Here is a 27,440-nt window from a genome sequence, read left to right as displayed (position 1 = left end):
CACCCGGCCCTGTACACAGTGGGGACGACAGTTCAGCGCAAAAGCTAATAACGTAATTATACCAAGTATTTCATCATTTCATGCTTACCTGTGCACTCCTGGCGCAGAATAGACAATCCCTATTTAAGTGGACACAATATAGAAGTTCTTCTTGCAATTTCGTTTTAATGTTGAAGCATTTAAAGCACTTCTCACAAAAAGACGAGATGGTAACTGTAAATGAAAGTTTTTTTTTTATTTATTTATTGTCACGTCATGCAGTGACTTCGAAAAATTGCACTTGGCTTTATTAACAGCGCGTTCTTCAAGGCCATAAATACGAACCGTTCAAGTATGAAACATGCTCCTGCAGGCAACAGATTGTAACAAAAATAGCAAAGTTTTGAGGAGCTTCTCAAGAATGACAGAACTGTTAAAGGGTGGCACATTGCCCGCGCTCTGGTGACGTGGCTGTGCCGACATGGTTTCCTGAACGCAAGCTCGTTTCTTCATAAAAAAGAAAAAAAAAAAGGTCTCACAATTTTATTTTGCGAAGGTGCACCTCTTTGAATTTGATGCTAATCGTTCGTGTGACTGTCATGCTTTATTTGAAGCAATTGCTTCAAGAAAGCAGTGTCACCCAGCATCAGCATGAGAACCAATCCTCACAGCAAACGTCAACGCCCTGTCCAAGGAAAGCAAGGAAACTTCACGCAGTTTGGTTTGAAACTTAAAGCTAAAAGATCCCAGTTAATATGTTCATGGCTGCAAGTCCGCAACTAAGGATATAAAAGAGAGAACATCAAATACGGCGCTGACTATATTACCTGAAGTTACCTTTTTTTACTTTTTTAACCTGAAGGTTTTTTTTTTTTATTGTAGCGAATTTCTCTGAAGTGAAGGGTTTGATGCCACGCGACACTTATAGTCTTCGTATATTGTTCGTTTTCCTTCAGTAAACTTCAGCTGATAGTGAGAGCTGTGTGGCGTCCCCCCCCCCCCCCGTTCGCCCTTGACTTTAGTCGTGCCGTTGCAGCCATGAGCTAAAAGAGTGCTTGATGAATGTCCGCCTTAAATTTTTTGTAAACTTTGTTTGCTTGCCACTGTCGATTCCGGTTCACGATAGGCTACTGTGAGTTATTTTCCCGGCACCGAAAAAACGTAAACAGCAGGAACTTCTGCCTGCGATGCTGAATTCGCGTATAAGCTTCTTTATTCTATAACAAGCCGCAGCTGCCGTTAGGTTTAACTACGAAGAACGTTTTCGGGTGAAAGAGCGAGACAGCGCGTATAGCTTGATAGTGCTGGAGAATCCATATTGTTTTTCTTTGTGTGAACGTTACAGTAGAGCACCTTAGACTGTAAACTGAATCTCGTTACTGTCACGTATTCCGAGGTCACCGGAACTTTGTTTAAAAAAAAAAACTCAACCTAATAAAACAAAATATAAGCCTTGGATAACCAGTGGGCACGCACACGCACGACTCGGTTAACAAGCAACTAACTCGCACTTTCAATAAATTACAAACCGTGCAAGTCAGAATAGAACAACTGGTAGTGATTGTAGGCACACGTTTGGGAGACAATGATGCGCTATGTACAGATGAATTGAAGTGATGCCTGAGCAAAGGAGAAACATGGCAGTGCAGTTCCTCAGATGTCCTCCTCTATCCAAGCAACGATCTTGCCGTCCCAGCCAGGTACACGATCATCATCGTGAAGGACCTGCGAAGACGAAACAGACAAGGTCGCAGACAAGAAGGGTGGCAAGCAGCAGGACGTTGTGTGACAGGAACCATCTACTGCAATAAAAACGAAGGTTAGAAGCTGTTATGTTGATCGATCACTATACTTGGTCAAAACACAGCATGTGCAGTCGGCGCCAAAGTTTTACGGACCATGTTTTACAGACCATATTCTGGGCAGGTTGTGGCCGTAGCAACTAATACGGCACAAGACAATGAGGCTCCCGTATACTAGCTGAGGCTGGAACGTGCCCATGTTTGTGGAACTGTTGAGTCTTTTCTAAGATCCTGCGGTGAGCAAACGGGTGACGTCGTCTGGACATGCACGTTTAGCAGAGCGCTGCGGCAGTCCGCATAGCCGCAAATTGCCTACGAGCTACTATCAATTGATGTCTAAGATTGGATTTCATTACTTACTTCCTCTTTGACCATTCCAAACTCGGGATCGAGTGTCTTGAAATGATATCTGTACTGGCCGGGACGATCAAACACTACTTTGAAGTCTCGAAGTCGAATGTCGCTGAGCCTGTTGAGAGCGAAGAAAAAGAAATTGTTCCCGTATGAAATGTCGTTTTCCGTTTCTTATTTTTTTTTGTGCTATCGTAAAAATGTTTACTGAAAGAGAGGAAACCTTTCCAAGATTTTGAAGGAATCACTATTTGCCGCCAAATGAATTATAATGACATTGTTATCGAGCTTTACAGCGCCTTTGGCCAAATTTTTTCTTTTTTTTGCAGGCATATTTTCCGACAGCCGACGCACGGGCGACAAGGCTGTGCGCTTCGACACTTATTATTTTGCACTATTTCAATGCTTTAATTTGACGGCTACGTCTTATTGAAAGGTCTTGTGCTTGTTTTCCAGACACTTGCTACACTGCCGGTTGCCGACATAATGTCCTTCAGATATCTTTATTATGTTTTCTTCACTGATGATTCCTTTATTACGGTGGGTACTGCTTTAACAGAACCTTTCTTTCATCATTTCTCCTTGTTCTGCCCAGGCTGTCTAATTAGGTACTGTTCATTAACAGTAGTGCAAGCCTTGTCATCCCATCTTCTTGGCTTCCTCATGTTTTTTTTTTTATGGTCATGTCACTATTGCCACTATTTGCGCATTTCTATAGTCGCGTTCTTAAAAGTACACTAGGATGCATGGTTGGTTCACTAATTTGTGAAACTGACCTATGTTTGTGAGCGCAAAGATTAGAAGCTACAGAATAAATACGTGAGACCGGTTCTCATTTCATCTGTGGCTCTATACGTTTCTGCCGACCAAAACACTCCTACTGCTTCATGCAGCCTCACTTTCTACCACCAAGGCTCGAAGCAGAACCACAGTTTGCGTCACTTCACGCGATTGCAAACTTTAAAAATAGTTTCGAGAGATGTATGGCTATTTCTGCAATTATATTGATTGATATCCCTGTGAACACACACATTGTGCTTGGTTCCTTCTACGGGTGCAAACTGTCATTATTTATCTAAGTGACAGGGCCCCTGTCAAGCGGCAGTGTGACGGTTCTTTTTTCGGTCGTCCCCATTTCAAGTCAAACAAAATAAAATCAATCTTCATTCAACGTCGAATATGTTGTGAGCACTGACAAAAAAGCCATATTACAGATGTTTGGCGCGGTCTGATCGTCCTCTGACATACAGCACAAAGCTAGACGTGGAAATATAAAAGAAGCATACACTGCATTATATTCAGCATCTGCGTAAAGAGAGAAAAAAACAAAAACAAAAAAAATGACAACCATTCCACTCTCTGAAGATGGAATGGCGACGACACTAAAAAATGACAACCATTCCACTCTCTGAAGATGGAAAGGTGACGACACTCAAAGCTCTCAAACGAAGAACAAAGTGCTTTCGCTATCATTCCAGCTTCACAGAGTGGAATGGTTGTAATTTTTTGCGTTGGGAGTCTGGCGTCGTTGCTCGTTGGGAGGTGCCTAGGTTCACGATTATTGTTTTCGTTCAGCATCGGGGGAACGTTCTTCGTCGGCGGTCGTTCCTTCCGGCGTTCCTGGTACGCGTGTGGTTCTTCATGTGCACGAACTATACGTGTCCGTCTCATCGATAACGCAGCTGTTTTTAGCGCCGATACCTCTCCTGCTTATATATATACTGCGATAACCTTGATGTCACGCTATTGTTCACGGCGAGCGTTCTAATATGTTCCGCATTTTGACACCTGCGTCGTAGCACTGCACCCGTATGGGTTTGCTACAAATCGCTAAGTCCGTTTCTGTTGCCGGACGCTGAAAAAGCTACGGAAGGCTAGTCATACACAGCTTTCGCTGTAAAAACTTGAAAAAAAGAGAAACGTTTATAACTACCTAAAGAAAGCAGTATAAATTTTCTGTACAATAAAGTTACAGCAAACAAACGTAGGTGCACAAACGCCGTGCTATTCCTTAATTGATTAGTGCAAGATTACGCAGGCAACTACACAAACTTTACAAACACGAATACATAGAGAAGTAAAAAAGAAAGGAAGCACGTACTGCAACCGGTAGAAACAAAACTAATCCTTAATTAAATGGCTTATAAACAAATTTATTCGAGAACTTGCCTTTTGGGTATGGCCGACAGGAACGGGGTGACCGACCTCTCTGTGTAGTAGATCACCTTGGTGCTCGCTGGTTGAGAGCATTGGCCGAGGGATGTTGGAGGGTCGGTGCGGTAGCCGGGAAAGTCTGTGGGCATGCGCGAATAGTGGAAGAGGTGGTCAAAACTCGTGAAACCATACACCGCACGCGCAAGAAGACAGAAGGAGAGTGGAGAGGGAGAGTGCCACGTTCACCGCCTTACATTAATAATTAACCTATTTGATTTCATCTTATTTCACCATGATTTGTTAGCAACAGAAGTGGCAGCAGCTATCAATGTTAAGAAAGTGATGCCGCACTTGCAGGTACATAACGCGAACTATATGTTAACCTGTAAATCACCTCACGCTCTGTTCGAAACTATACCCCAATCTTTCTTTCTTTCTTTCTTTCTTTCTTTCTTTCTTTCTTTCTTTCTTTCTTTCTTTCTTTCTTTCTTTCTTTCTTTCTTTCTTTCTTTCTTTCTTTCTTTCTTTCTTTCTTTCTTTCTTTCTTTCTTTCTTTTGTATTTAGTTTAGATGTCAGAAAACATACAGACCGCTTCAATATAAGACGAGCTCAGCCGGTAAGCAGAAAAGCCGTGCAAGAAAGACATCTTCTACATGGCAGGAGGCGCGGCGGTGATGATAACGCGAACGCAACTAAGGGCACCGTGTTCGACTCTACAAAAGGTTCTTACTACAATAAGAACGCTTGCCCAGGGACTAAGTCCAACGGGCCAATCCACTTCAGCGAGTTTCTCTACGTGGCCTCGCTACCCATACGTACGGTACCTTTCTTGTCGCGTCCTCATCTGGCCAACCGGCATAGAACGTTGTTTTTGTTACAAATTTAGCCTAGCGGTTTAGGCGACATGCTACCGTGCGGCGTGACCAAGGGGAATGACGCGCATGCACACTCAGCCGATAATGTTGCATTACACATTGTTAGTTCGCGCTGTAATCGTAACATTACCATTTTCGCTTTATATTCCGAGTCAGCAAAATTACCTCATCACCCTCATTTTCCTTTTTTATTGGTATTCCCTTCGCCTTATACTCCTGCACCTACAATAACACGGTAAGCAAGCCCTGGCCGCCTCGTACAGCCAACAGACATTGAAAAGTGAGCTGACTACACGGACGACCCTCCGTTAAATTTCTGCAGACCAGCGCAGTATTGAAGAGATGGGTGCACATAGGTAATTTATTTGTGCGATTTTTTTTCCTTTGTGCATTTGTTGCATATTTCCCGTATTTGAAACCGTCGCTTTCAGACTATACAACTCGTTTCCCGTTGATCCTATTTATCTATGAGAGCGTAGAGCGTGGCTAGAGTAAACAGGTGCCTTTTATTATTACTTTTTTTTTTCGAAATATATGTGCCTCATGCTAGGCATCCTTCCATATGCGATTGAGTATGTCAAAGTGTGTTTCTGAAACTTCAGCTCGCTGACAAAACCAAAATTTCAACAATTTTATAGCTATCTACATTTTCGCCAACATATCCGCAATGACTGAACTTCATTCTAATTGCAAACCAGATAGACACGTACCTCATTTATTGGATTACGAGTTCGTTAAAGGAGAAATTATATAATCGTAAATTGTGGTACCGTCACAGCACCGTGGTGCATTTTAGTTTTTCGTTTAAGTGTACGCTTTACTGGGAGGACAATTGTATGGCACGATAATTCACGATGCACATGGTACGTGCATGCAGTCATTCTGTTAGTTGCATGCCAGAAGTCGCTCGCATGCTGACACAAAACGGCAGCTTGGCGCGCCCAGAGGGGGCGGCGTACAGTAGGAAAGACATGCATAGACTTATAAGAACCTTCTAACGTTGTGATTGGTAGCCGCCGTGGGTCACCCGTCGAGTCGAAGTTCAGTCGACGCGCAGATGCAGCACTAAGGGAACCCTGAAATCAAAATGAAATAGAATTAAACAAACAAACAAACAAACAAACAAACAAACAAACAAACAAACAAACAAACAAACAAACGAACGAACGAACGAACGAACGAACGAACGAACGAACAAACAAACAAACAAACAAACAAACAAACAAACAAACAAACAAACAAACAAACAAACAAACAAACTATTTGGGCACATAGTATAATATAATGTTTGGGCTTTGCATGTGTTGCTTGTTTTATAAAAAAACAATTATTATTACCCTATAGTTGACTAACTGATACTATCTTTCCGTAATGCGAAATGAAAGGGAAAATGTCCATCCACCCGAACGTAGCACGAAGCTGCAAAGAAACACGACGAATTCGGAGCGGACGAATTTTTCCTCGAGTGCGAGGCTTTCTTTCGGAGAAAGCCGTATGTTTTCCGCTGTAGCTTCGCGCCACATTCGGGTGGATGACGATTTTTCCTCTACCCCTCCGCGGTTGCTCAGTGGCTATGGTGTTGGGCTGCTGAGCACGAGGTCGCGGGATCGTATCCCGGCCACGGCGGCCGCATTTCGATGGGAACGAAATGCGAAAACACCCGTGCACTTAGATTTACGTGCACGTTAAAGAACCCCAGGTGGTCGAAATTTCCTGAGTCCTCCACTACGGCGTGCCTCATAATCAGAACGTGGTTTTGGCACGTAAAACCCCATAATTTAATTTTTCTTCCCCTCATACTTCTTCCACCTTGCTGGATTCCGCAGAACTGATTTGCGAGTAATGCTATATGTTCACTGAATCCTCAGATGCACTGTTTCTCGTGTTTTATGCCGGGTATATCTTTCACATTTTTGAAAATTAGCACTTTTCATGCATCCACTGCTTATCTTAGGAAGTCATCGCTGCTGCGGTTCGTGGTGGAGGTAACACTATAAATAAATAAATAAATAAATAAATAAATAAATAAATAAATAAATAAATAAATAAATAAATAAATAAATAAATAAATAAATAAATAAATAAATAAATAAATAAATAAATAAATAAATAAATAAATAAATAAATACAAGGAGCATGACGTTTCCACAGTTATTAACTCTTGAAGACACGACGTTACTTAGCGGATACCGCAGTCCTACGGAATGATCCGCAGTTCACTATAGCTGAGAAAATTCGCTATACCGTAATGGCACCACTGCTCCCATCCACTGTCGCCTTTATCATTCTGGCATTGCTTACCGTGGAAGGACAAGCGGTGGCTGCCGCGGCCATTTTCTCCATGCAGGTGACTCGTTCGAGCAGCGTGCACAGCGACTGCTCGATGGTGTCCAGCGTGTGTTGGTAGGGGTCGTCCAGCCTGAAGCACTGCCGCAGGCTGCTCAGGGCCTCTTGCGTCACGCGAAGCTCCTCCCGCTGCTGCGCGTGCAAGAGAAGGCGAATGCGTGACTGTGCGGGCACATCGCTCAATCGAAGCAAGTGCCGCATCGACTTCCCTGTCCGACAGGAATCTTTGCCTCGCTAACGGCAGGAAGGCTACCAAGAGCGTAATGTACAATATCCACGATATCGAAAGACACAGTCGTTAGAACAAATTATCGTTACATCTGGAATGGCCTCGAAAGCGTTCTCAACAAATGATTGCACCCTACTGCAAGATGGGCAGGCTCTTCTACCGTAATTTTAGCCACATCCGAAATTGCGGAAGAAAGTATCCATTTACATTGGCTTGGTTCGATGACTATCTTGAGAAAGGTCAGCTCAGGTGCTTAAGAAATCACATCATGCAAAATTAACTCACAAATTATTTCTTACACATTACACAACTGGTGTCACCAAACTCATTCATATCACCGTATCTTATTCGTTATTTTTCCCATACATACAGCGTGTTGAAAACAAAGCAATTCTTACTAAGAGTGTTCACTTTCATGTAATTTATTTATTTTATTTATTTGACAATAGTGTCAGACGCTTTTTGAAGCCGAAGCAGGGTTGGTACATAAGAGGATAGGACACTTTCAGACATGAAAATGATGTCGAAATACAATTCACACAAAACAACACAAACAAGCAAGCAAAGGTACATATTTGTACGCAACAGCGCAGAACACTAGCGCCGATTACAATGCGTGCGAGCTGAATGAAACAAGCAAGAAATAGGCATGTAAGATATAGTTGGATCACTTACAATTGGTGCACAAGCAAACAAAATATGAAGAAAGAAAACCACGCTTCTCTCATAAACGCCAATCAACAGCGGATGGGAAAGAGTCGACCGACTGCCCATTCTTGACTTCTTTTTGAAACATGTTCCAGCCTCTTATGAGTTGGTTCTAGGTTCTAGGTGGTGCTGGGTGACGTTCTGATATGGCTTGCACGAAGAGCTTGCTTCAATTTCCCAACCACAACGAACCCTCTGAAACTAAGTCTTAAAAACGTAATTAATTATTTTTGCTAATTAGCGACTAATTACCACGCATCACCCGTCTCCCCGTGGTCGCCACCACTGACGGCATGTCTCCCAAGGAAGCGTCCTGTTATTTCAAGACCACAATCTTTAAATATTATTTAAAGTGTTCGTACAAACACCAGGTATACATATTTACTTGGTCACCTTGTGTAAAGGAAAGCTCATCGAAACCCTTATGCGATGAGTATTTCTGTCCTTCCGTACGTTTCTCCACTATCTCTCGTGTTAGTCATTCTATAATTCGTAAAATGCACTTTCTTGGCCGCAAGCACGATTCTTGGGCGGTCGACGACTTCTGTGAGTCTCGGGAAAAGACGGCAAGTCACGCAAACGGCACATCGTCGAGTCGTTGGTCACCCAGCGGGAACAATATACGAGTTTGTTCCGTAGCAAGCATAAAAACCTCGTGCGCCGGAGTAATCGTACCTAGCGGCAAAATATATACCGCCCGCGGCCGGAGAGCTACCATGTCCAAATAAGCAGGGTAAAGGGGAAGAACCTGTTTTGATCAAATGCATTAATATCACTGTGAGAATACGGACAACGCATAGAACATACTGCTGGGCGTGGACGCTCTGTCTGGGTAGTGTTCAATACTACTTGATGTGGTGATTTATTAACACTGAAGAGAGAGGTTTCTGTGTTTCACTACAACGAAAACTTCAAGAAAATAAGGATATCGTATTGCGAGCGATGTACGCAAGAACGGCTTCGTGCTCGCTTGTAAGACAGAGTCGTTAACCTCTTGGTGTTAAACTTTGGTAACGCGAGATTCGATTTCCACCGCCTCGCTAGACGACGCGAAGCAGTCCCATTCAAGAACTCTGGTATACGTCGTCTGACACCTTATTTCGGTCATCTATACGTTTTACCGTTGAGGTAAGGCGATGCAGTAAACACATGACTAAGACTCGATTTTCTCGCCGCCTTGTCGTTCTGTCAAGGAATGTCGTAAATTTCGGTGTGCACAAACTACGAATGACAATTAAGTAAAGGAAAATATCACACCTGCGCCGACCTTGCGCTGACGATTTCTATACGTAGTAACAGCAGCGCAAGAACACACACCCGTACCAAGCCGGAAAAAAACAAAGGACGCGATTGCCATTTTTGATGACAGCTCGAATCGCTCATTGCGAGGCAAGAGTGTCCGAGATATGAAACTGCTCAGTAGCACCGACTCTGCATCACTCGGCATAATCGCGCTTGAATGCGGCAACAGTCCCAAGACTCAGGTTTGGGACAGACGAAGCTTGGTGCGTAGCAGTTAAAGGAGCGAGGAAGCAAGGACATGTTTCTTGTCGTTCGGAATGGCGTTTCACTTACTTCGCAACTCTATAGCAGTTTATACGCATAGCGACACCATGGTGGGGTAAATGAAAGACACGCAGTGTCTCCCCTGGGCAGCTAGGTGCGACGTAACTGTAGGTAACAAGATACACCGCGATTTTACTGCTGCCGCGGTTGTCCACAAAGTTCCTTCCCAACCGCACACCCGCAAAAGGAAAATCCGTCGCATACGAGGCATGCATACACGCACCTGCGGGCGGTGGTTAAGCGACAGGGGCGTTGTCGTCCGGTCCAGTGCCTCAAGCGCGGTCGCGTCGTCACGATGATCCAGTTCCTCCTGCGTGGCGATTAATAACGGCACATCAGACAAAGTGCGCGTGGACGGAGGCACGTAATTCGAGCCACTGTATGGAACATGCGTGCACTCTGCTTACGCACGCGCCTTCTTTTTTCGCAGCAACACCTATAGTCATTGCGCAGTTATTCACCCACGTGCCAGCAATCACTGACAACGCGAAAAGCGTTTAGTAGCTGCCGGCGCCTACATACTTCCTCAACGAGGAAGTATAGGATTACAGAGAAGCAAACGGCCTCTCTTAAGGCGGCTGCGACATCGTGGAACTGTAAGGGGTGTGTCCCGTCCGCCGTTTACCGAGTGACCGCCTATAATGTGTCCCACTGTAGTGCGCTTTCCGAGCAGCGACTACTTCCCCTATTGTGTCACGTGCATTGATCGCAACGATGCACGTTCAAAGCAACGAAAACCATAAAAAAAGAAGATCAAAAAGCATTCCGCAAAAAAAGAAAAGAGGAAGATGAGAACGAGCTCCAGCACAAATCGGAAGTGGATAAAGGCAAATCAGCGTAACTAACTCATGTCGCCGTCCATTGTCAAATAAAAGCGCCCGTATCCCAGCATCTGTCACGTTTAGAGGGACCAGATAGTTACTGTTATAATACTGATTACAACTCAGATTAGCCATAATAACCCTTAATATTCGACCACCTAATAGATGCGCTTTATCGGCCTATTTTACTCCAGATGCTTGTCAGCTGGTACGCGGAAGTTAATTTCGCTCGGATACTAATTAGGCGCTATGTATGACATACACATGCCAAGCTTTTTGCTGGCGTTTTTCTTTCTTCTGCGTCCAGGTGCGGCAGCTTAATCGCAAATTCGATGGCCTCTTTATGTATGATTAAAGTTCGCAGCGTGAGTTCTCCCAGCCTTGGTGCGACACACGAGAGCTCTGTGAGATCAAGCTGCCTGGCCATTTAGCGGACAACGTCCTTGTTTGCAGCTCTTGTTTTGTCTTCCTCTAGCGAATGGAAAGATATGTACTCTGATATATTTACTCTAGATAGATTACATACCTCAAGCTTGGAGAGCAAGTCGCATTTCTCCTTGAGTTCCTGTTGCAGCAGCAACTGAAACAACGCGCGCAGAACATATGTAGTAAGCGTAAGTGCGTACGAGTAATGTGTGTGTTAATGCGAAGTTAAGACAGTAGAGGTATACGCTGTATAGTTCACCGTACTCCCACTTAAAAAAAATGTGGATGTACCTCTATTTGCTAAGATACCATTATTCTCACCCTCCGTTCTAGTACGTAGAGGATATTGAAGTCTTTAAACTTTTTCGCCATTAAAATGGCTGTTTAAGCAGATGCAGTAACATGTGCAGAAATAATTTACCTTCCATATTTGTGTACGCTAACCTTGATGACATGCGTCAGTGAATTGTTCCTTTGTTTTGTAATTGCTCTGATTTATTTTACCTTGTTTGTTTTTTTCACGGCCAGGTGGCGTGAGTGAAAGGTTATATGTTGTTCTTAGTAATAAAGTTTAGTTCGGGGTCCTGTCGTTCTCTCGGTCTCCGTCTTTTTTTCTGTTTCATCCATGCATCCAGGTGAAGGAAGAATAAAAAGCTATTTAGGTACATGCCCGGCTTGCTGGCCAAGGGAGCGACTGAAGATACGTAGTTCAAGTTGAGGCGGCACTGGACTAGAAGACACCGAGCTTAACAAACACGCTTTGTGGTTAAATTGAAAATGAATCACAACACCGAGTCTAGACTCCTTCATTTGCTTTCAGGAACGCAGTCCTAAGGAAGTCGCGATGATCTTCACCCTGTAAAGAACGCTTTGTGATGTACACTGGAACTTTTGTGCAGTGGGCGAATTTTCGCAGCTCATACGTAATAACGGTGCGCCTTGTCGACAAGACAATTTCGCAGCTGTACTGCTCGACACGAACTAAAAGGTTATTTCTGCGCATATTAGAGAGACTTGTGAGACGCGGCTTACGTTTTCTTCGTGGACCCGTCTCGTGGCATCGCCTTCTGCGCCTGGAACTTTTGAGAGCAGTTCATCTTGAACGTGAAGGAAGGGACTCTGGAAAATAAAACACGTGCACTCAGATCAGCAATCTTGCCGTCTGAAATCTCATGAAACCAGTATTTTGCACACTGATACCTTAATGCGTTCATATTAAATTTCGAGGTACATATCTAAAGGTGAAGTAGTGCAGCAACTGCAGTGAGCTGAACAAATTTGTATTCTTCGATTGGCTGATGCAGATAGATAACAAGCGCAGTGGCAGTCATTGATAAATAATAAACTGGAATACTCAGTCGATTGCTTGAATACCCAAGCAATCACTTATTGGCATTGTTTCACTGTGAAAGGTTTCTGTCATCTGCATGGGACGTTCTAATGATCTAGAGCACATCGTCCTACAGCCGCTAATATACCTATACCGACTCATGGAATGCCCGCAACCTCGCACTTACAGATTCTGGGTTTGAGGAAGCGTCGCACTGAACTTCTGTTGACTCGGTGGCAACCTTCGCTGTTCCCTGCATTTGTCCAGAAAAAGAAGGAAAGGAACAGAATGAAAATATGAAAAAAGCTGTCATAGGATTAGCATGATGCTTACATCTGAGTAAAACGTTGCCTTAGACTTTTGCAATCAACTACACTTAGATTTTTAGCTCAGAACTGTGACATCATGTTCTTTTTCATAGTATTTTTTTTCTTAAGTAATGTTTATCACTCATAGCGCCTTATAGTCCATATATGTATAAGTGTTATGTACTAGTGAGAGGCACGCTGCTTCCAACCTCTGCTGTGTAAGGTGAATAGCCGCCAGAAAACAGTCGTCCCTTACCGGGAGAGAGTGTTATGTACTAGTGAGAGGCACGCTGCTTCCAACCTCTGCTGTGTAAGGTGAATAGCCGCCAGAAAACAGTCGTCCCTTACCGGGAGAGAGTCCGCGAACGCTGGTGCAGACCACCCTCAACACAGAAGGCGTTGAAAGCATCGTTGTGTTCCTTAAGGACATGCGGACTGAGTGACAGACTTTGAGAGTTGTATTCTGCTACATCGCACTTATGTGCGTTTCCTCCCATAATTTTTTTATTGTTTTAAGTCGCCTCTCCGTCTATCATTTTTGATTCGATCTACCCTCTTACCCCAGCACAGGGTAGACAGCCAGTCTGAACACAGGCAGACCTCCCTTCATTTCGCTTTCTTCTTCCTCTCCTGAAGAAGTTATTCAGTGAGTGAGTGAGTGAGTGAGTGAGTGAGTGAGTGAGTGAGTGAGTGAGTGAGTGAGTGAGTGAGTGAGTGAGTGAGTGAGTGAGTGAGTGAGTGAGTGAGTGAGTGAGTGAGTGAGTGAGTGAGTGAGTGAGTGAGTGAGTGAGTGAGTGAGTGAGTGAGTGAGTAAAGAAACAAAGGGCCGTCCGTCCGCCATACTAAGCCTAGTACACGTACATTCGCGCGATGGCTGCTTTTGTCCCGGTCGCTCTTTGACTTGTCCGTAGGCCTGGAACTATGCCTTCCGTGGCCCCTGAGTAGCTGCAAGGAGAAAAAGAAAGTACAGGAAATGGAGTTAATGATGGCTGCTTCTGTAACCTATGACGGCATGTCAAGATATGCCGCGAAGTTTGCATATGATCATTATTTTGTGCCCCTTATCGCCGACATTATTTTCATAATTTCGTCGTAATATATGGCAAACGTTGATGTCTTCCCTTCATGCTCAAATATTTTCGTTATGTTCATGGCAAATAAAAAAAAAGCGTGGCCTTTCTTATACCACTCCTGAAAAATTCGATTATTAACATGCGCGCAGCGACGTCGTAAGGACGCACGCAAAGAAAAGGAGTGCGAGCTCCCTAAACAAGCACACCTCGTGAGTGGCACTTACGGGTAAGTAAACAGTATTTTCTTGCCCTCATGTTATTATATCGCTGGTCGCAATTGCGGCACGCGGGCGTTAACCTTCATCACATTAGACAAAATTAAATGTCTACGGCGTTTCCGCCGAGGAACAAAGAACTATGGAGCCCCCCTCCCAACCTAAAAAGAAAAAAAGAAAGAAAGTGGATAAGCCAAAGGAGTTTTGCGGAGAAAATGCAATCACTTTATTGCGCGTGTTTGAGACTTTGCGCGCACCGCCGTGCAAGTGAACCCTTCCCTCCTTTCCTGAATACAATGCAGGAGAAGACAAAAGCGGCACCGCATCTCCATCGCCAACAGCGGCAAAATCTACAAAACCACAAGCAGAGCGAACGGAGCGGATGTTGCTCGGGGCTCGTTTAAAGAGCTGCTCTCTCTTTAATGACTCCTCGCCGTCGTCTCAAGCACAGGTGGACGCCGGACAGTCAGATAGTGGACTCGTACACCTGCCCGGGGACTTCCTTTTTTTTTTTTTTCCTATCGTGCGTGCATCACGTAAAGAGAAGAAACCACTTTCTTCTCGTTCCTGCTTTGCTACCTGTCTCCGAGAGAAAGAGAGTCCACGGCGTTTAAAAGGGACGCGTTTCACGCGCCTATCGCAGCTTGTTAAGCGCCGCTTCCTCCCCAACCTCCTTCTTCTCCAGTCTCGTTCGCGAAAGGCGCCTGAATCTTCCTCCGTTCGGCCGGCGAGAGAGGAGCCTGTCCTCTCCGCGTTGTGACGGGCCGCAATTTGGGCACTGGAGCGCGACGAACGGGGCGTACCTCGCGTTGCGTCACAGCATCTGTCTCGACAGCCGACCGTATAGAACTTGCGTGCAGCGTAGGAGAAGGTGAGCGATCACGGATAACAAAAGGGAACGCATTTATTAAGCGAGCCCTGCAAACGCTTGCAAGGTGGAAGCGCAGTAATGAAAAAAGAAAGAAAGCGCGACCCTCCTTAATACAGCATGGCACTGCGGAAATAAATAAATTCACTCGCAAACCTTTGCAAGTGGAGGTGAAATATCAGTTCAGGTCCGGAAATGGAACACCAGACTTCCGCCTGATCCAGAGGGCCGCTCTACCGGCCCAGCCAGCGGAGGCTTGCAACTAGCAGAGTGTATGTGGTACAGGGCTATGTCCTCAGACAAGGACGAATTTTCGTTTCAGCTATAGTGAAAATTTCTCTTCGGCCAACATGTAATGGCTCTCCTTGAAGCTTTGTGAGACACTCAGTTTGATGGCAAGTTTTTGATTTCAGCTTAGCGATTTGCCTTGTCGCCGTGCGGTCAGCCCTCTGACAATCGTTGGGTGGCTGCGGTATAGTATATTTGGCGTCTCGCGAACAGTATGTGACATTTCTTTGACGCCGAAGTGGAGGATATACGGAGAAATTAACTAGGCAAGCTGACTTTCATATGTTTCGTAGCCCGCATAGGGCGAATGCATAACCTGCCCGTGTTATGAGCATTGTCAGAGTCCCTCAACGTATCTCGAGCGTACATGGAAAGCGAATCACGCTCCCTATGTGCACCAGTGGCGATGTAATGTTTGTTCGAGGTTTCTACAGAAAGCAGGTGGTGGGGGAACCATCAGTAAAACTCCCAGGCAATAAAAAAAAGGCTAAATGTACGTGTACACGAAAGACTGTGTTCGCGAACAAAAATTGTTTTATTACGGCTGCCGAGGACGAGGTCGCACGTCAGAATCTCTCCCTGACACCGACGATTGATGAATATTGGTCATGAAATTCAGAAATGTATGTGAAGAAAAGTCTTAATATAGCATAAACAAAGCAAACCTACACCGAAAGTTATTTACCTGACAAAACGCTGCTCAGATTTACCGGTACTTAAGTGCGAAGTTGAAGTTTAGTAAATTAGCTGGCTGGTCTAGCGAAACGGGTTGTCAAGAAAATGGCCAAGCATGGCGACTTCACGATGGAGGTTTGCGTTGCACAGAATTTCCAGCACGGGACACGTTTTGAGGAGAGAGCGTTGCTTGAAGGCCGCTGCCACCGTGGGAAGTTGCGTGGAGCGCAAACCGATGCGAAGACCTGCGCAGCGCCGACGGGAGCAAGCGCCCTCGGGAGCATCGTTACGTGTGACAACAGGTGCGCAACCGCACGCTCGAAAAGGCCTTCGTGTTTATGTCCTATTCCACTGGTCACTTCAGTGCACTAAGAGAGAGCTCTAATGTTTGCGTAAGACTACAGTCGAACTGTGTTACACAGACAAAGAAATTTAATCATGTTATTAGGACTTTGTTATCATTAAATGAGAGAGAGAGAAGTAATAATTAAAACTTAAGGTTAGCCAGGCGGACTGCGGTTGGCTACCCTACACGACTAAAGGAGCGCGCTTATTATCGCAATAATGCTTAGTTTGTTACTCTGCTAAATGGCCTTTGACATTTTGCAGAGTAACAAAAGCGCTCTGAAACGACCAATCTCATGTATTCACTACACTCTTATCACACTGAGGTGAGTATATTGAGATTTTAGTGCACTTAGAAATAAGAAGGTGTACGCGAAGCATACAGGTGCTTATGTAGGTTCTAGGCATTCGAGCAAGCAGTGTGCTGAGCATCCTTTCTAATTCCAATTAATGATACTAAAAATGAATTTGATTGAACTGAACTCTTGGGACTCGATAATGAAATTTCAGGGGGATAATACCGCTGCCCCTTGACGTCGATATAGAAGGCACAGCGCAGACGTTTTGATGCTAGCGTTCTTCCATTGCCTCTTTCCCACATTCTTATGCTACTAGAACGCTGTCCCTACCGATCATCGGCCAAGAGGGCAGTGATGGCAACTTAGTGCTTTTTTTTTAAACGACTGACTTGTGCGAGCGCCTGTGACTGCGTGCTGCTGTCCGCACACGTGCACACATTAACCGCCCTTCCCTCTGTCTCTCTTTTTTTATGTTTCTATTACCCTGTTCCCCTTTCGCAGCGTACAGTAACAAATCAGACGTCATCTGGAATGGTCATCTCGAAAGAGAGATCGTAGAGGCAGTGAGCCATGCGACGCTTTAAGGATGGTGGCTGCGTTAGCTCGCCGTCAGTTGCTGTTTCTCAGAAAGAACTTCTGTTTCTTTCCATATGATACAGACGCGTTCGAGGCTTCAGTAGTCTTCAGCGTTTATCTCAGCGTTTGTATCGCACGCCTGTTGAAGGACGTTCTGTGTTTTATAGTTTATTTTTCATTACTTCTTCAGCTGCAAACTTGTGTCTGATCTGTATAAGCTCGGCGTTCGTTTCATTAAATCATCTGTTTTGTTGTCCCTCTGTTGGTCTCTCCTGTTGTTACTCGCGGTAACTTGCCAAATCAGAAGTCACGAATCGGCCAGCGCACGGCAATATTCGAAGCAGTGTAGCATGTCGTCCATGCCACACTGACAGACACGCGGGATCCAGAACGGGAAAAACAAACGACTCCAGAGGTTTGGCATCGCGCACGCACTTCTGAAATTCCGGATTCGTTTCGGTGGCGTGAGAAAGCTGTGCAGCCTGGCTTCGTACGCCGAAGGGCATTCAACGTTTGTGTGTGTGTTTGGGCGGAGGGAGTGGGTAAAAAGTAAAAGCACTGCGCCATGCAATGAAACCGCTAACTCCCAAGTCACGAAGAGGAAGACCCGGGCATGCCCCTCAGCAACCACGCCTGGAGGCTGCACGGTGGCTGCAGTGTGTATACAGGCTGCTGCTATGCGGGCTTCGTAAACGTGCGCTCCTTCTTCTTCAGCCTAATGTAGGTTAAGCGTATTAATGTATATGTACATATGAGCTCGAGCCGACACGCCTCACCGTCAGAGGCGAGGCGGGAGGTAAATGTCTCTTTGAGCGCAGGATGTACGCAGTTACATGGGTGATACACGTTTTCCGCGGTATTGCGAAACTAAGAAAGAACAGCACCGAGGCAGAGAAGAAAAGAAAAATGCAATGCGAACATCCGCGCGCATAGACGTGGGTTTCCCCTTTGTCAGGCAATTGCCGTGCGAGAGCGGAAGAAAAAAAAAGGGGGTAGTAAAGCTATTAAGCATAAGCGTACGCAGACACGACGTGTACGCAGAACTACTAAATGAACGTCGCTTACCGAGACATTTCGTGCAAGACTCTCGCTGCGTAGTGTTTTGATGGTCTTGGAAGAAAGAAATATTTTTGTTCTTTATTTAATCTGCTGAGCGAGGTGGAATGTGCTTTGAGACGAGCGCGTCGTAGCTACCCCGAGTGTTATTTGAAGGTGTCCGCTGTGTTAGTTTATTCTTGTATTTTTTTCTTCCCTTTCCGCAAAACGAATGTCAGCGATGCCGAATCCAAGGTGTCAATTCTCGCTGTGTCCCTTCAGATGGGACGATAGCAAAGACAGTCTGCTTGAAATCACTGACTCGGCGGCAGCTTGCTGTATTGTTCTTTCTCTTCTTTTCTTCTTTTTTTCTGGTGGAAATCAATACAGGAGCTTTTACTTCCACATAGTGGTAACGGCTCCTCATTTTCACTTAATAATTGTTGCAATATTAATGAAAGTACACGTCAACAAAAGTAAGAACTTACCGTGCCAAGTCGTGGTGATTACTACCCGTTTTTTGCTAAGCATTACGGAGAAAAGTAATGAGATCTTCTGAAGGAAGTGCTCTTTCCTTACTTAGCCTAACCTAATCCAACCCCAGACAAGACCTTCCCTCCCTGTCGCTACTGTGGCGTATGTATTGTAACAACAGCCACAGGATGGCAATGAGGGATGGAAGCGTGGCTAACAACCATAGCAACGTTTCCATCCCTCTTACTGTCCCTCCGCGATGGTTCAACGGAAATGGCATTCTGCTCCTGAGCACGAGGTCGTGTATTCGATTGCCTGCTGCAGCAGTGAATGAAAAAAAGGCCTGGCGGGCTTAAATACACGCGCACATTAAGGAAACCCAGATGATCTAAATTAACCCCGAGTCCTCCGCTACGGCGTCTAGCTCTCATAGCCCCAGTGTTTCTACGTGACGTGAAAACCCACAAATTAACTATGCAATCAACCCATCTCGGTGATCGCTCCGCAGAGCGGCTGGTTGTCGTAACCAACCTGCATGACCAAAGCAAGCATCATCGGTCTCACGTCGATTAATAGCACAAGCCACGGTCTGAACTCAGTGCACTGGTATATCAAGCTACATTTCTCGCACAATGAAGTGTTTTCCCTCCTTTCTTTTTCTTTTCTTTAGAGACCAGTCAAGATGCAGTGCGAATACCAAAACTCTGGAAGTCATTGTAACGTGTTCTATAAAGATGAAACTGAAGTATAACGCGGACACTCGTAATGCCAACGAGCTACATGGTGCATGTATCGAGGAGAAATTATAAACCGGCACGTTCGAACCAGGAAGGCGGGAGTGATAGTGCAGCGTATACTCAGCATCAACCGTCCCATCTGCATAGCACTCCTACGCCGCGCGGCAAATCGCTCTGGCGAGACCGCTAAGTTGGCCACGTCCATTTCGCAATAGCAAACGCCGGCAACCCAAATATCTGTAGCGTCCGAGTCTGCGACGTGCGTCTACGTTCTATGTCCCAAATGTCTAACTTCTATAGACCTTGCGCGCGGTTCGAGCAAGGGCGAGACAATTCTGGGCCACAACAAACGAGGGAGCGGTGAAGCACGGGTACATTATTTCCCTGTTTCCTTTTGTCATCAGCGCTCGTGAGGCATGGAGGCTTCGGGTGCAGGCCGGTTGCGCGGCGAAACTGCACAATAAGGAAACGTTCAACAACAACAAAAAAGGGTTGAAGTCGTGACCACTTTCCATACACTTTCTTTTTTTCCTCGGCTTGTCGCGCCGGTGAAAATGAGTTTGATCCTATCGCGCGCGCTGATCGCGAGCATGTAATTTACGAAACGTTGCGAGACCGATAGCAACACTTTCTCCAAAGGACACAGTTTTCTCGCTCTTCATTATTTAGTTTCAAGCGCGCACAACCGCGCGGAACAGGTCTCGTTACGGTTTGCACGATAAATCGCCGAGACGTTATCGCCTTCCATCGGCTCATTTCCCGTCGCTCGGAAGACGTATACGTTCGGTCTCATATGCATCTAGGCTGCTGGCGTCGATTTTCGTGCGTTACAGGATAAGCAGCGACCGCTCAGCACTGTGCCGCGTTCCTGTTTACTGCTGCTAAGCGCGCGCTTGGCTTTTCTGTCTCTTCGAGCGAGCACAGTCGGCGCACGCGAACAGTTGTAACGATCCGGTAAGCCGCCCCGAAGGGTGTACTTATGCACACCGGGTCCTTGTTTTTATAAGCAACCTATAATAATGTTTTCTCCTTGGCAGCAGGGAGAGAGGTTTTCCCGGGTTCCTTACCTGGGTGGCAGTTGGTTATGTTCTGCAGGTCAAAGGGAGATCTTACGGCGACAATCTAAGATGTCAGTTGCTATTCAAGTTAATCTAGATGTAAGTGTGCGTGCGTGTTTGTGTGTGCGTATCTAAGAGAGAGAGAGAGAGAGAGAGAGAGTGTGTGTGTGTGTGTGTGTGTGTGTAAGCAAATTATATATGAAGCAATTAAAGTGAACGAGCACTTCCTGTGGAGAGAAAAGCAAAAGCAGGGGCAAACAAGACGTGTTCTAAAGATTATTACAGCTAGAGATTCCCTGGAGCATGAAGCCACTGGCCGTGCTTGCGGACACCGTATCATTGCTTCGTTTGAGCAGTCCGCGCGATGTACCTGTATATTTGTGTACAAAGATTTCTCTTCATGCTTTGAAGTTCATTCCTGCACCGTGTAACGGTGCCATTCTTAATTGCTATTGCTTACGTTGCAAGAGTTCTGTTTATATGTTATATCTTAAGAACAAGCAGCATACAAGCTGCTTTGCTTATTGGCACGATAACAGAGAACGAAGGATGCACGGCTATTTCTATCCGTACTGTCATGGAGAGACAATACCTGAACGGTAAATTCTAAAGAAGAATCGCAATACCAGAAAAATGTACCTGAGGTAAGGAAGGTATTAGTGCGATTAGTCAGAACATTAACGTGCGACACATCGCTAATGTCGGGCAAAATTGAATTGCACCATTCTAACGAAATGCGTAACCTAGTATATATTTCTGTTTGAGCCTCATTCAACGTGGAACTGCGAACATTACCGTTCGACATTCGCCCATGGGAAGTATTGCGTCGTTTTCGTACATGTCTTTAGCGCTGTGATGGTGATTCTATAAAACTCTAGGGACTCTATAGGTATCAGAATTTCGATTTAAGGCTTCGGATTTGTTTAAAATAAGAATACTTCAATGGCTGCTCTTGTTTCGCGACGCCAGCGTTTCAGAGGATGGCGCGCGCTGCTGTGTGCAAGTCACGCCCACCCGAAGCTCAAGTCTAACCAGCACATCTCTGTCTCGTTAACTAGCGTAGAGGATTTAATTGCCTCCACCGAGCGCAGACGCGTTCGTGCGTTTTGTACCCCTCTGCGTGGTGGTGGAGGCGTTCGCTCACCAAGACAAAGCTCCTGTCGCGGCTGCGGTGGAGGCGACGCGGGGGCGCTGCACTTTACGTCGCCTCGAGCACAGAGGCGGTGGCATTGTGTCGAACGCAGTGCGATGCAGCGTCTCTTCTCTCCATCCCCCCCCCCTTCTCCCCCTTTGTGCTAACGCGTGGGAAACGCGGGGGCCGCCTTCGACGGCGTGGCCGGGGCCGACGCCATCAAAGAGCCCGCTCGCCCGCTTCGTCTTTTGTCTCTCTCGGCACACACGCACAAGGACTGTGCCGTGTTCTCTGAGCCACGAGTAGCGTCTTCTGCACGCGTCCCCTGTTTGTCCCTTCCTAACTAGACGCCCGCTCCTATTCCTTTGTTTCTGTTTGTCGCTAAGTGTGGATGCATGTTTGCCTGCTCGTGCAAGGGTGTCGTGCCTTTGGAACAAGGGTCGGTCCTCGATTCGTTTCGATCAGCTTTCTGCACGCCTGTGGTGAGGCTTGGTATAGCATCAGTGAGCACGGAAACTTATCCCCTTATCTCAGTGTAGAGTAGCGGACTAGAGCTGACCTTCGCTACATTTTTTTATTTATTATTATAGTTCTCCCTCGGTGAAAGGTGATAGCACATCCCTTATCAAAGCATATCTACAATGACACCTCGAGTAGCGTGAAAGCCTTCGGCTATAGACTTTCTCCAGGTAACATGCTGTCACTTTCTCTTCTTATGGCGATATACTGGACACGGTATATAGCGTTCACAGCGTTTGTTAAGTGCATCGGGCAAGTTTTGCAAGACATACGAAAGTAAGAAAAATAGAACGAGAGAAAAAAAAAAGAAAACACACACGGCTTGCAACACGCTTCGAGGTGGATTACTGAACGCTGAAGACATCAACAACAGCAATTACGACATAACACATCACCATATAGGGGCGAATGTTAAATTCAGTTTTTTCAACGAGCGTGCTCGCTCGGCCTCATTTCACGGCTTCGAGTTTGTCTTTTCCGCTTTTTTGCTTTGTCGAACACCGTAGCGAAAGGATTGTGAATAAAACTTGCTCAGTGCCCTGAAGTCAACACAGAAAGAGGAGAAAAAGAATGACGTTGTAAATTATAGTCGACATGCAATTTAATATGGAGTTTTTTTTTTCTTCTAGCGCAAATAGCACAGGGACGTAGAATCGGAGCAGAGACACAAACAGGCACCTGTGTGTGTCTCTGTCCTATTCTACGCCCTTGTGCTAACTGCGCGACAAGAAAAAAAACTGCAAAACGTTACGCCAACAAGCCCAAATATCTACACTGATAGAAAATTAATCACCGGGCTTTTCATGCATTCAGTCTCTTTGTCCCTTGTGATTCAGAGCTCGATGCTTTTCTATTTAGGACGAAGATGACGAAACAAAGAGATTAAAGGGAGCGTCGTGGGCCAAGAAACATACCCCTTGTACACAATTACCGGAACAATCTGAGATAGCGAAAGATCGTTAGCGTGTTGTGCACACGAGAAACGTCAAATTGCATGCGAAGGCGCGTTCTTTCGCTCCCTGCGCCGTAGGCACGCATACCTACCCCATCCAGTTTGCCCCGTTTCGATCGCTACCACGGTTGCCCCAACGTCCTCTGGGGGCACATATACGCCTCTGCTCTTGAACTTGCCCTACCCCGAACACACTGCGGAACGTACAAATTAAAAGGCCTCAGAACGCCGCAGTACCTCCTTTTTCCGAGATCGAAGAGAAAGTGAAAAGACAGTACGAAAAAAAAATTTTGCACTTGCTCGCGTTACAGAGAAACTTGCTTCTTCCAATGACGACGACCCTAACACGTAGTACAGACGTCGAAAGTACGCACGAAAGAAACACCACAGCGCCCGGCGCTGTGGCAATTTGCGGCATTTCGGCGGTTTGTGTGGCTCGTATACCTTACTGTACATCGGAAAACGATCAAGTACACAGGCAACACCAGCGGGTTTAGTTTTACGGGCAGCAAGAAAGCGTTCAACTTGGGTGGTCCGGCAGCTTTGCGCAGGACGCTTTTCGGAAGAGCAGCAGGGGGGGGGGGGGGGGGCGACGGAAGGAGGGTCCGTGGAGGGATGCGCGACGTGCGGGGAAAGAACGTCGCGAACAGCAGGAGCATCCTTGAGACAGCGCGCAGGGCTTTAGTTAACGTTTTCATCTCGCCTGGAGGCTAAGCGTGTGCAGGGAGCGGCAATAGAGCAGTGAATCGAACGCGTACGAAAGCGAGCGCCGCAGGCTGCACGAACGCTTGCCTTCACGCTGCGGTCCGCTCGGATTCTGGCACGCCGAGTTGCGCTGCTGACGAGGAGGAGGCCGCGCCTAAATGATCGTGATTACACGGCGAGTGCCCGCCGCGTAGGTCAGTCAGTGGGCCAAAGGCGGGTGGGGGAGCCGGAGAAACGACCATGCTGCACGATTGTTGTTGCTGTGCGACTCTTACGTCTGTATTAGCAGCGCCGAAGAAGCACGGGCGCCAAACTTCCGGCTGTCACCGACGGGAGGCCGCACACTCCACCTGGGGAGAAAGCGATAAGGGAAAACGCTGGTGCAAGGAAGGACCCGCGCGTTAAAACCGGATGTAGTGCGCTGCCTCGGCCCGAACGTCCTTCGCGTCATTGTCGGCCCCCATACTGCGTATTGTGACCGCAGAATACTGCTGCTGCTCTATAGTGTACTGCAATCGAATGGGGACGCGGAGATCGCCGATTCTCTATGACATGGTCTATACAATAAGGCCTTTTCTGACACTGAACTTTATATTGTGTGCGTGCGTGCGTGCGTGCGTGCGCGTGCGTGCGTGTGTGTGTGTGTGTGTGTGTGTGTGTGTGTGTGTGTGTGTGTGTGTGTGTGTGTGTGTGTGTGTGTGTGTGTGTGCCGAAAACTGAACAGTATGCCACACGAAAGAGAGACGTTCATTATTTGTTTGCGTTATCTTTGTTTCGACAGACGATGATGAGGATAAAGTTTATTTAGCCTGATGCTTAATATCGTGCGGATTCCACCCAATGCTTAGCGTACCATGCTCGCGCAGCAAGTGCGCAAGTATAAAGTGCAGTTTTCTCTGAATAAAAGGGCCACCTGCGCCGCTTCGCGCTGACGCGCACTGACAGAGCGTGCGTCCATGGCACAGTCGAAATGGCGGGCCGCCGGAACCAATTAGCGGAGGCTGCTTTCCGAACGGCGCGGAACGATCGGCCGGCGCACTTGTTTCTGCCATATATTAACTCTGCGTTTCTGCCTCAGTGATCGAAAATAAGGGTCGCTCGGCTCGCTAACCGACATTCTCGTGGTGAGCGCTAATCGCTGCTCACGCAGCGCTGACTAACGGCTAGGACGCACGGAAGTCCATCGCGCATGGTCTCTACGCACTGAAATTTAAGCATCTCGAAGAGGCTGGCAGAATCGGGGGTGTTGAATATGAAGGGTTCTTGTTCGAGGTAGAAAGAAAACTGCAGTCGCCGATCAGGACAGTTTTAGACAACAAAGAGGTAAAAGTTAGACGTCAAGTTGAGGCGCAATTTCACGTACAGTAACTGCTATCTATTTCTTTGTTTTTTTTTTAATGTAAAAGTCGCTGGCAAACGTTCATGCAGGCAGAGATGAGTCGTCACTAAAACGGCGCAGTGGAGGCACGAGTAATTTCAAATCTATATAAGCGTTTCGCTCGAGTCAAAACGCGCATTCACAGAAAGAAACCGCCCTTCTGCTGTTGTACGTTTCGAAGGAAGAGAGTCCTGAGGCACGCTTTGAAGGTTCCGGTAATTTACGTGGCGGACTAACGGCATGTAGGGGCGCTTAACGGAGACTCGCTTCGTCAGGAAAGGAACCGGCCATAAAACACGTAAAGGCAAATGGTGGCCGCTAGTAGGGGCGGGGCGGCGCGGATAGGCCGGAGACGGCGCCACTAGCCTTGCGCAACGTTAGCCAAGCGGGCTGACCGCGCCGAAGATCGCCGCGATAATCACCCTTATATGGCGCCATACAATGGCGCAGGCACGTACCCAGGATTTTCTTTCGGGGGGGGCCCACCACCTCTCATCATCATCATCATCATCATCATCATGTTTTATGTCCACTGCAGATCGAAGGCCTCTCCCGATCTCCAATTACCCCTGTCCTGCCGCCAACCGATTCCAGCTAGCACCCGCGAATTTCCTAATTTCATCGCACCATCTATAGAGATCTGCAGTTTTCTACTGTGCTTCCCTTCTCTTGGCACCCATTCTGTAACCCTAATGGTGCAACGGTTATCTAACCGGCGCATTACATGACCTGCCCAGCTACATTTTTTCTTCTTGATGTCAATCAGAATATCGTCTATACCGGTTCGCTCTCTGATCCAAACTGCTCTCTTTCTCTCTCTTAACGTTATGCCTAGCAACATTCGTTCGATCGCTCTTTTCGCGGTTCTTAACTTGATCTCAAGTCTCTGCCCCATATGTCAGCACTGGCAAAATGCACTGAGTGCCCACCTTACTTTTCAATAATAATGGTAAGCTTCCAGTCAGGAGCTGGCAATGTCTGCCGTATGCGATCCAACCTATTTTTATTCTTCTGTGAATTTCCTTCTCATGATCAGGGTTCCCTGTGATCGATTGACCTAGGTAAACGAACTCCTTCACAGCCTCTAGTGGCCGACTGGCGATCCTGATGTCTTGTTCCTTTGCCCGACTATTTACCATTATCTTCACCTTCTGCATATTAATATTCAGCGCCACTCTTTCACTCTCTCAGTTAAGGTCTCCAATCATTTGTTGTAACTCGTCTGCATTGTTGTTGAATAGAACACAGTCATCGGCAAACCGAAGGTTGCTGAGATATTTGCCGTCGATCTTTACTCGTAAGCCTTCCCAGTTTAATAGCTTGAATTCTTCTAAGCACGCAGTGAACAGCTTTGGAGAAATTGTGTCTCCCTGTCTGACCCCTTTTTCTATAGGTATCTCCCTGTTTTTCTTGTGTAGAATTAAGGTAGCTGTAGAACCTCTGTAGATATTCTTACGCGAAGGACGAGTCAGTAAGACGAGAAACTATTTACAGATTATATTTGCAACAACGGTTGCAGCGCTGACCGGTTAGATTCACAGCGCGAGCCCAGTTCGTTCTTCCTCCTCTTTTCCGGTGTGATGGTGCCCACGCGCCTCGTTCAAACAAACAGATACCACAAGCATGTAGCAATATTTTCCAAGCTTTTTACGTGAGCGTTCTGTACTCCTTGATTACGTAGTGCCTCTATGACTGCTGGTATCTCTACTGAATCAAATGCCTTTTCGTAATCTATATAAGCCTCGTAGAGAGGCTTATTGTACTCTGCGGATTTCGCGATAACCTGAGTCATGACATGGATGTGATCCATTGTAAAGTATCTCTTCCTGAAGCCAGCCTGTTCTCTTGGTTGACAAAATCCAGTGTTGCCCTTATTCTATTGGAGATTATTTTGGTAAATATTTTATATAATACTGGGAGCAAGCTAATGGTCCTGTAATTTTTCAATACTTTAACGTCTCCTTTTTTGTGGATTAGTATAACGTCTGCATTCTTCCAGTTTTCTGGGGCCCTTGCAGTCGATAGACACTTCGTATAAAGAGCCGCCAGTTTTCCAAGCATTATGTCTCCTCCATCTTTGATTAAATGGACTGTTATTCCACCTTCTCCTCCCGCTCTTTATCGTTTTATGTCTTGCAGGGCCCTTCTGACCTCATCGCTAGTTATAGGAGAGTTTCTGTATCCTGTTCATTACTGTTTCTAAGTGAGCTATCGT

At 46.2% G+C, this 27,440-nt stretch overlaps 1 protein-coding gene across 3 annotated transcripts in view; it reads right to left on the bottom strand.

Moving 5' to 3' along the window:
* Nucleotides 1-216: 216 nt before the first annotated feature.
* LOC135915419 (uncharacterized) overlaps nucleotides 217-27,440 on the bottom strand; it is a 106,492-nt gene continuing 79,268 nt past the window's right edge. For 2 of the 3 annotated variants that reach the window (XM_065448474.2, XM_065448473.1), the window contains exons 5-14: nucleotides 13,758-13,841; nucleotides 12,776-12,841; nucleotides 12,291-12,377; nucleotides 11,359-11,412; nucleotides 10,235-10,321; nucleotides 7,464-7,640; nucleotides 6,154-6,238; nucleotides 4,302-4,425; nucleotides 2,142-2,250; nucleotides 217-1,704 (exon numbers count right to left, since the gene is read on the bottom strand). In XM_065448474.2, the coding sequence (XP_065304546.1) occupies nucleotides 1,633-1,704; nucleotides 2,142-2,250; nucleotides 4,302-4,425; nucleotides 6,154-6,238; nucleotides 7,464-7,640; nucleotides 10,235-10,321; nucleotides 11,359-11,412; nucleotides 12,291-12,377; nucleotides 12,776-12,841; nucleotides 13,758-13,841 (945 nt within the window). In that variant the 3' untranslated portion in view covers nucleotides 217-1,632. The remainder of the gene's footprint in view (nucleotides 1,705-2,141; nucleotides 2,251-4,301; nucleotides 4,426-6,153; nucleotides 6,239-7,463; nucleotides 7,641-10,234; nucleotides 10,322-11,358; nucleotides 11,413-12,290; nucleotides 12,378-12,775; nucleotides 12,842-13,757; nucleotides 13,842-27,440) is intronic. The other variant, XR_010568617.1, reaches the window with a different exon arrangement.

The sequence above is a fragment of the Dermacentor albipictus genome, chromosome 4, assembly GCF_038994185.2.
Source record: "Dermacentor albipictus isolate Rhodes 1998 colony chromosome 4, USDA_Dalb.pri_finalv2, whole genome shotgun sequence".
NCBI classification, from domain to species: Eukaryota; Metazoa; Arthropoda; class Arachnida; order Ixodida; family Ixodidae; genus Dermacentor; species Dermacentor albipictus.
Note: the sequence above shows the minus strand (reverse complement) of the source record. Positions and strands in the feature narration are given on the sequence as shown.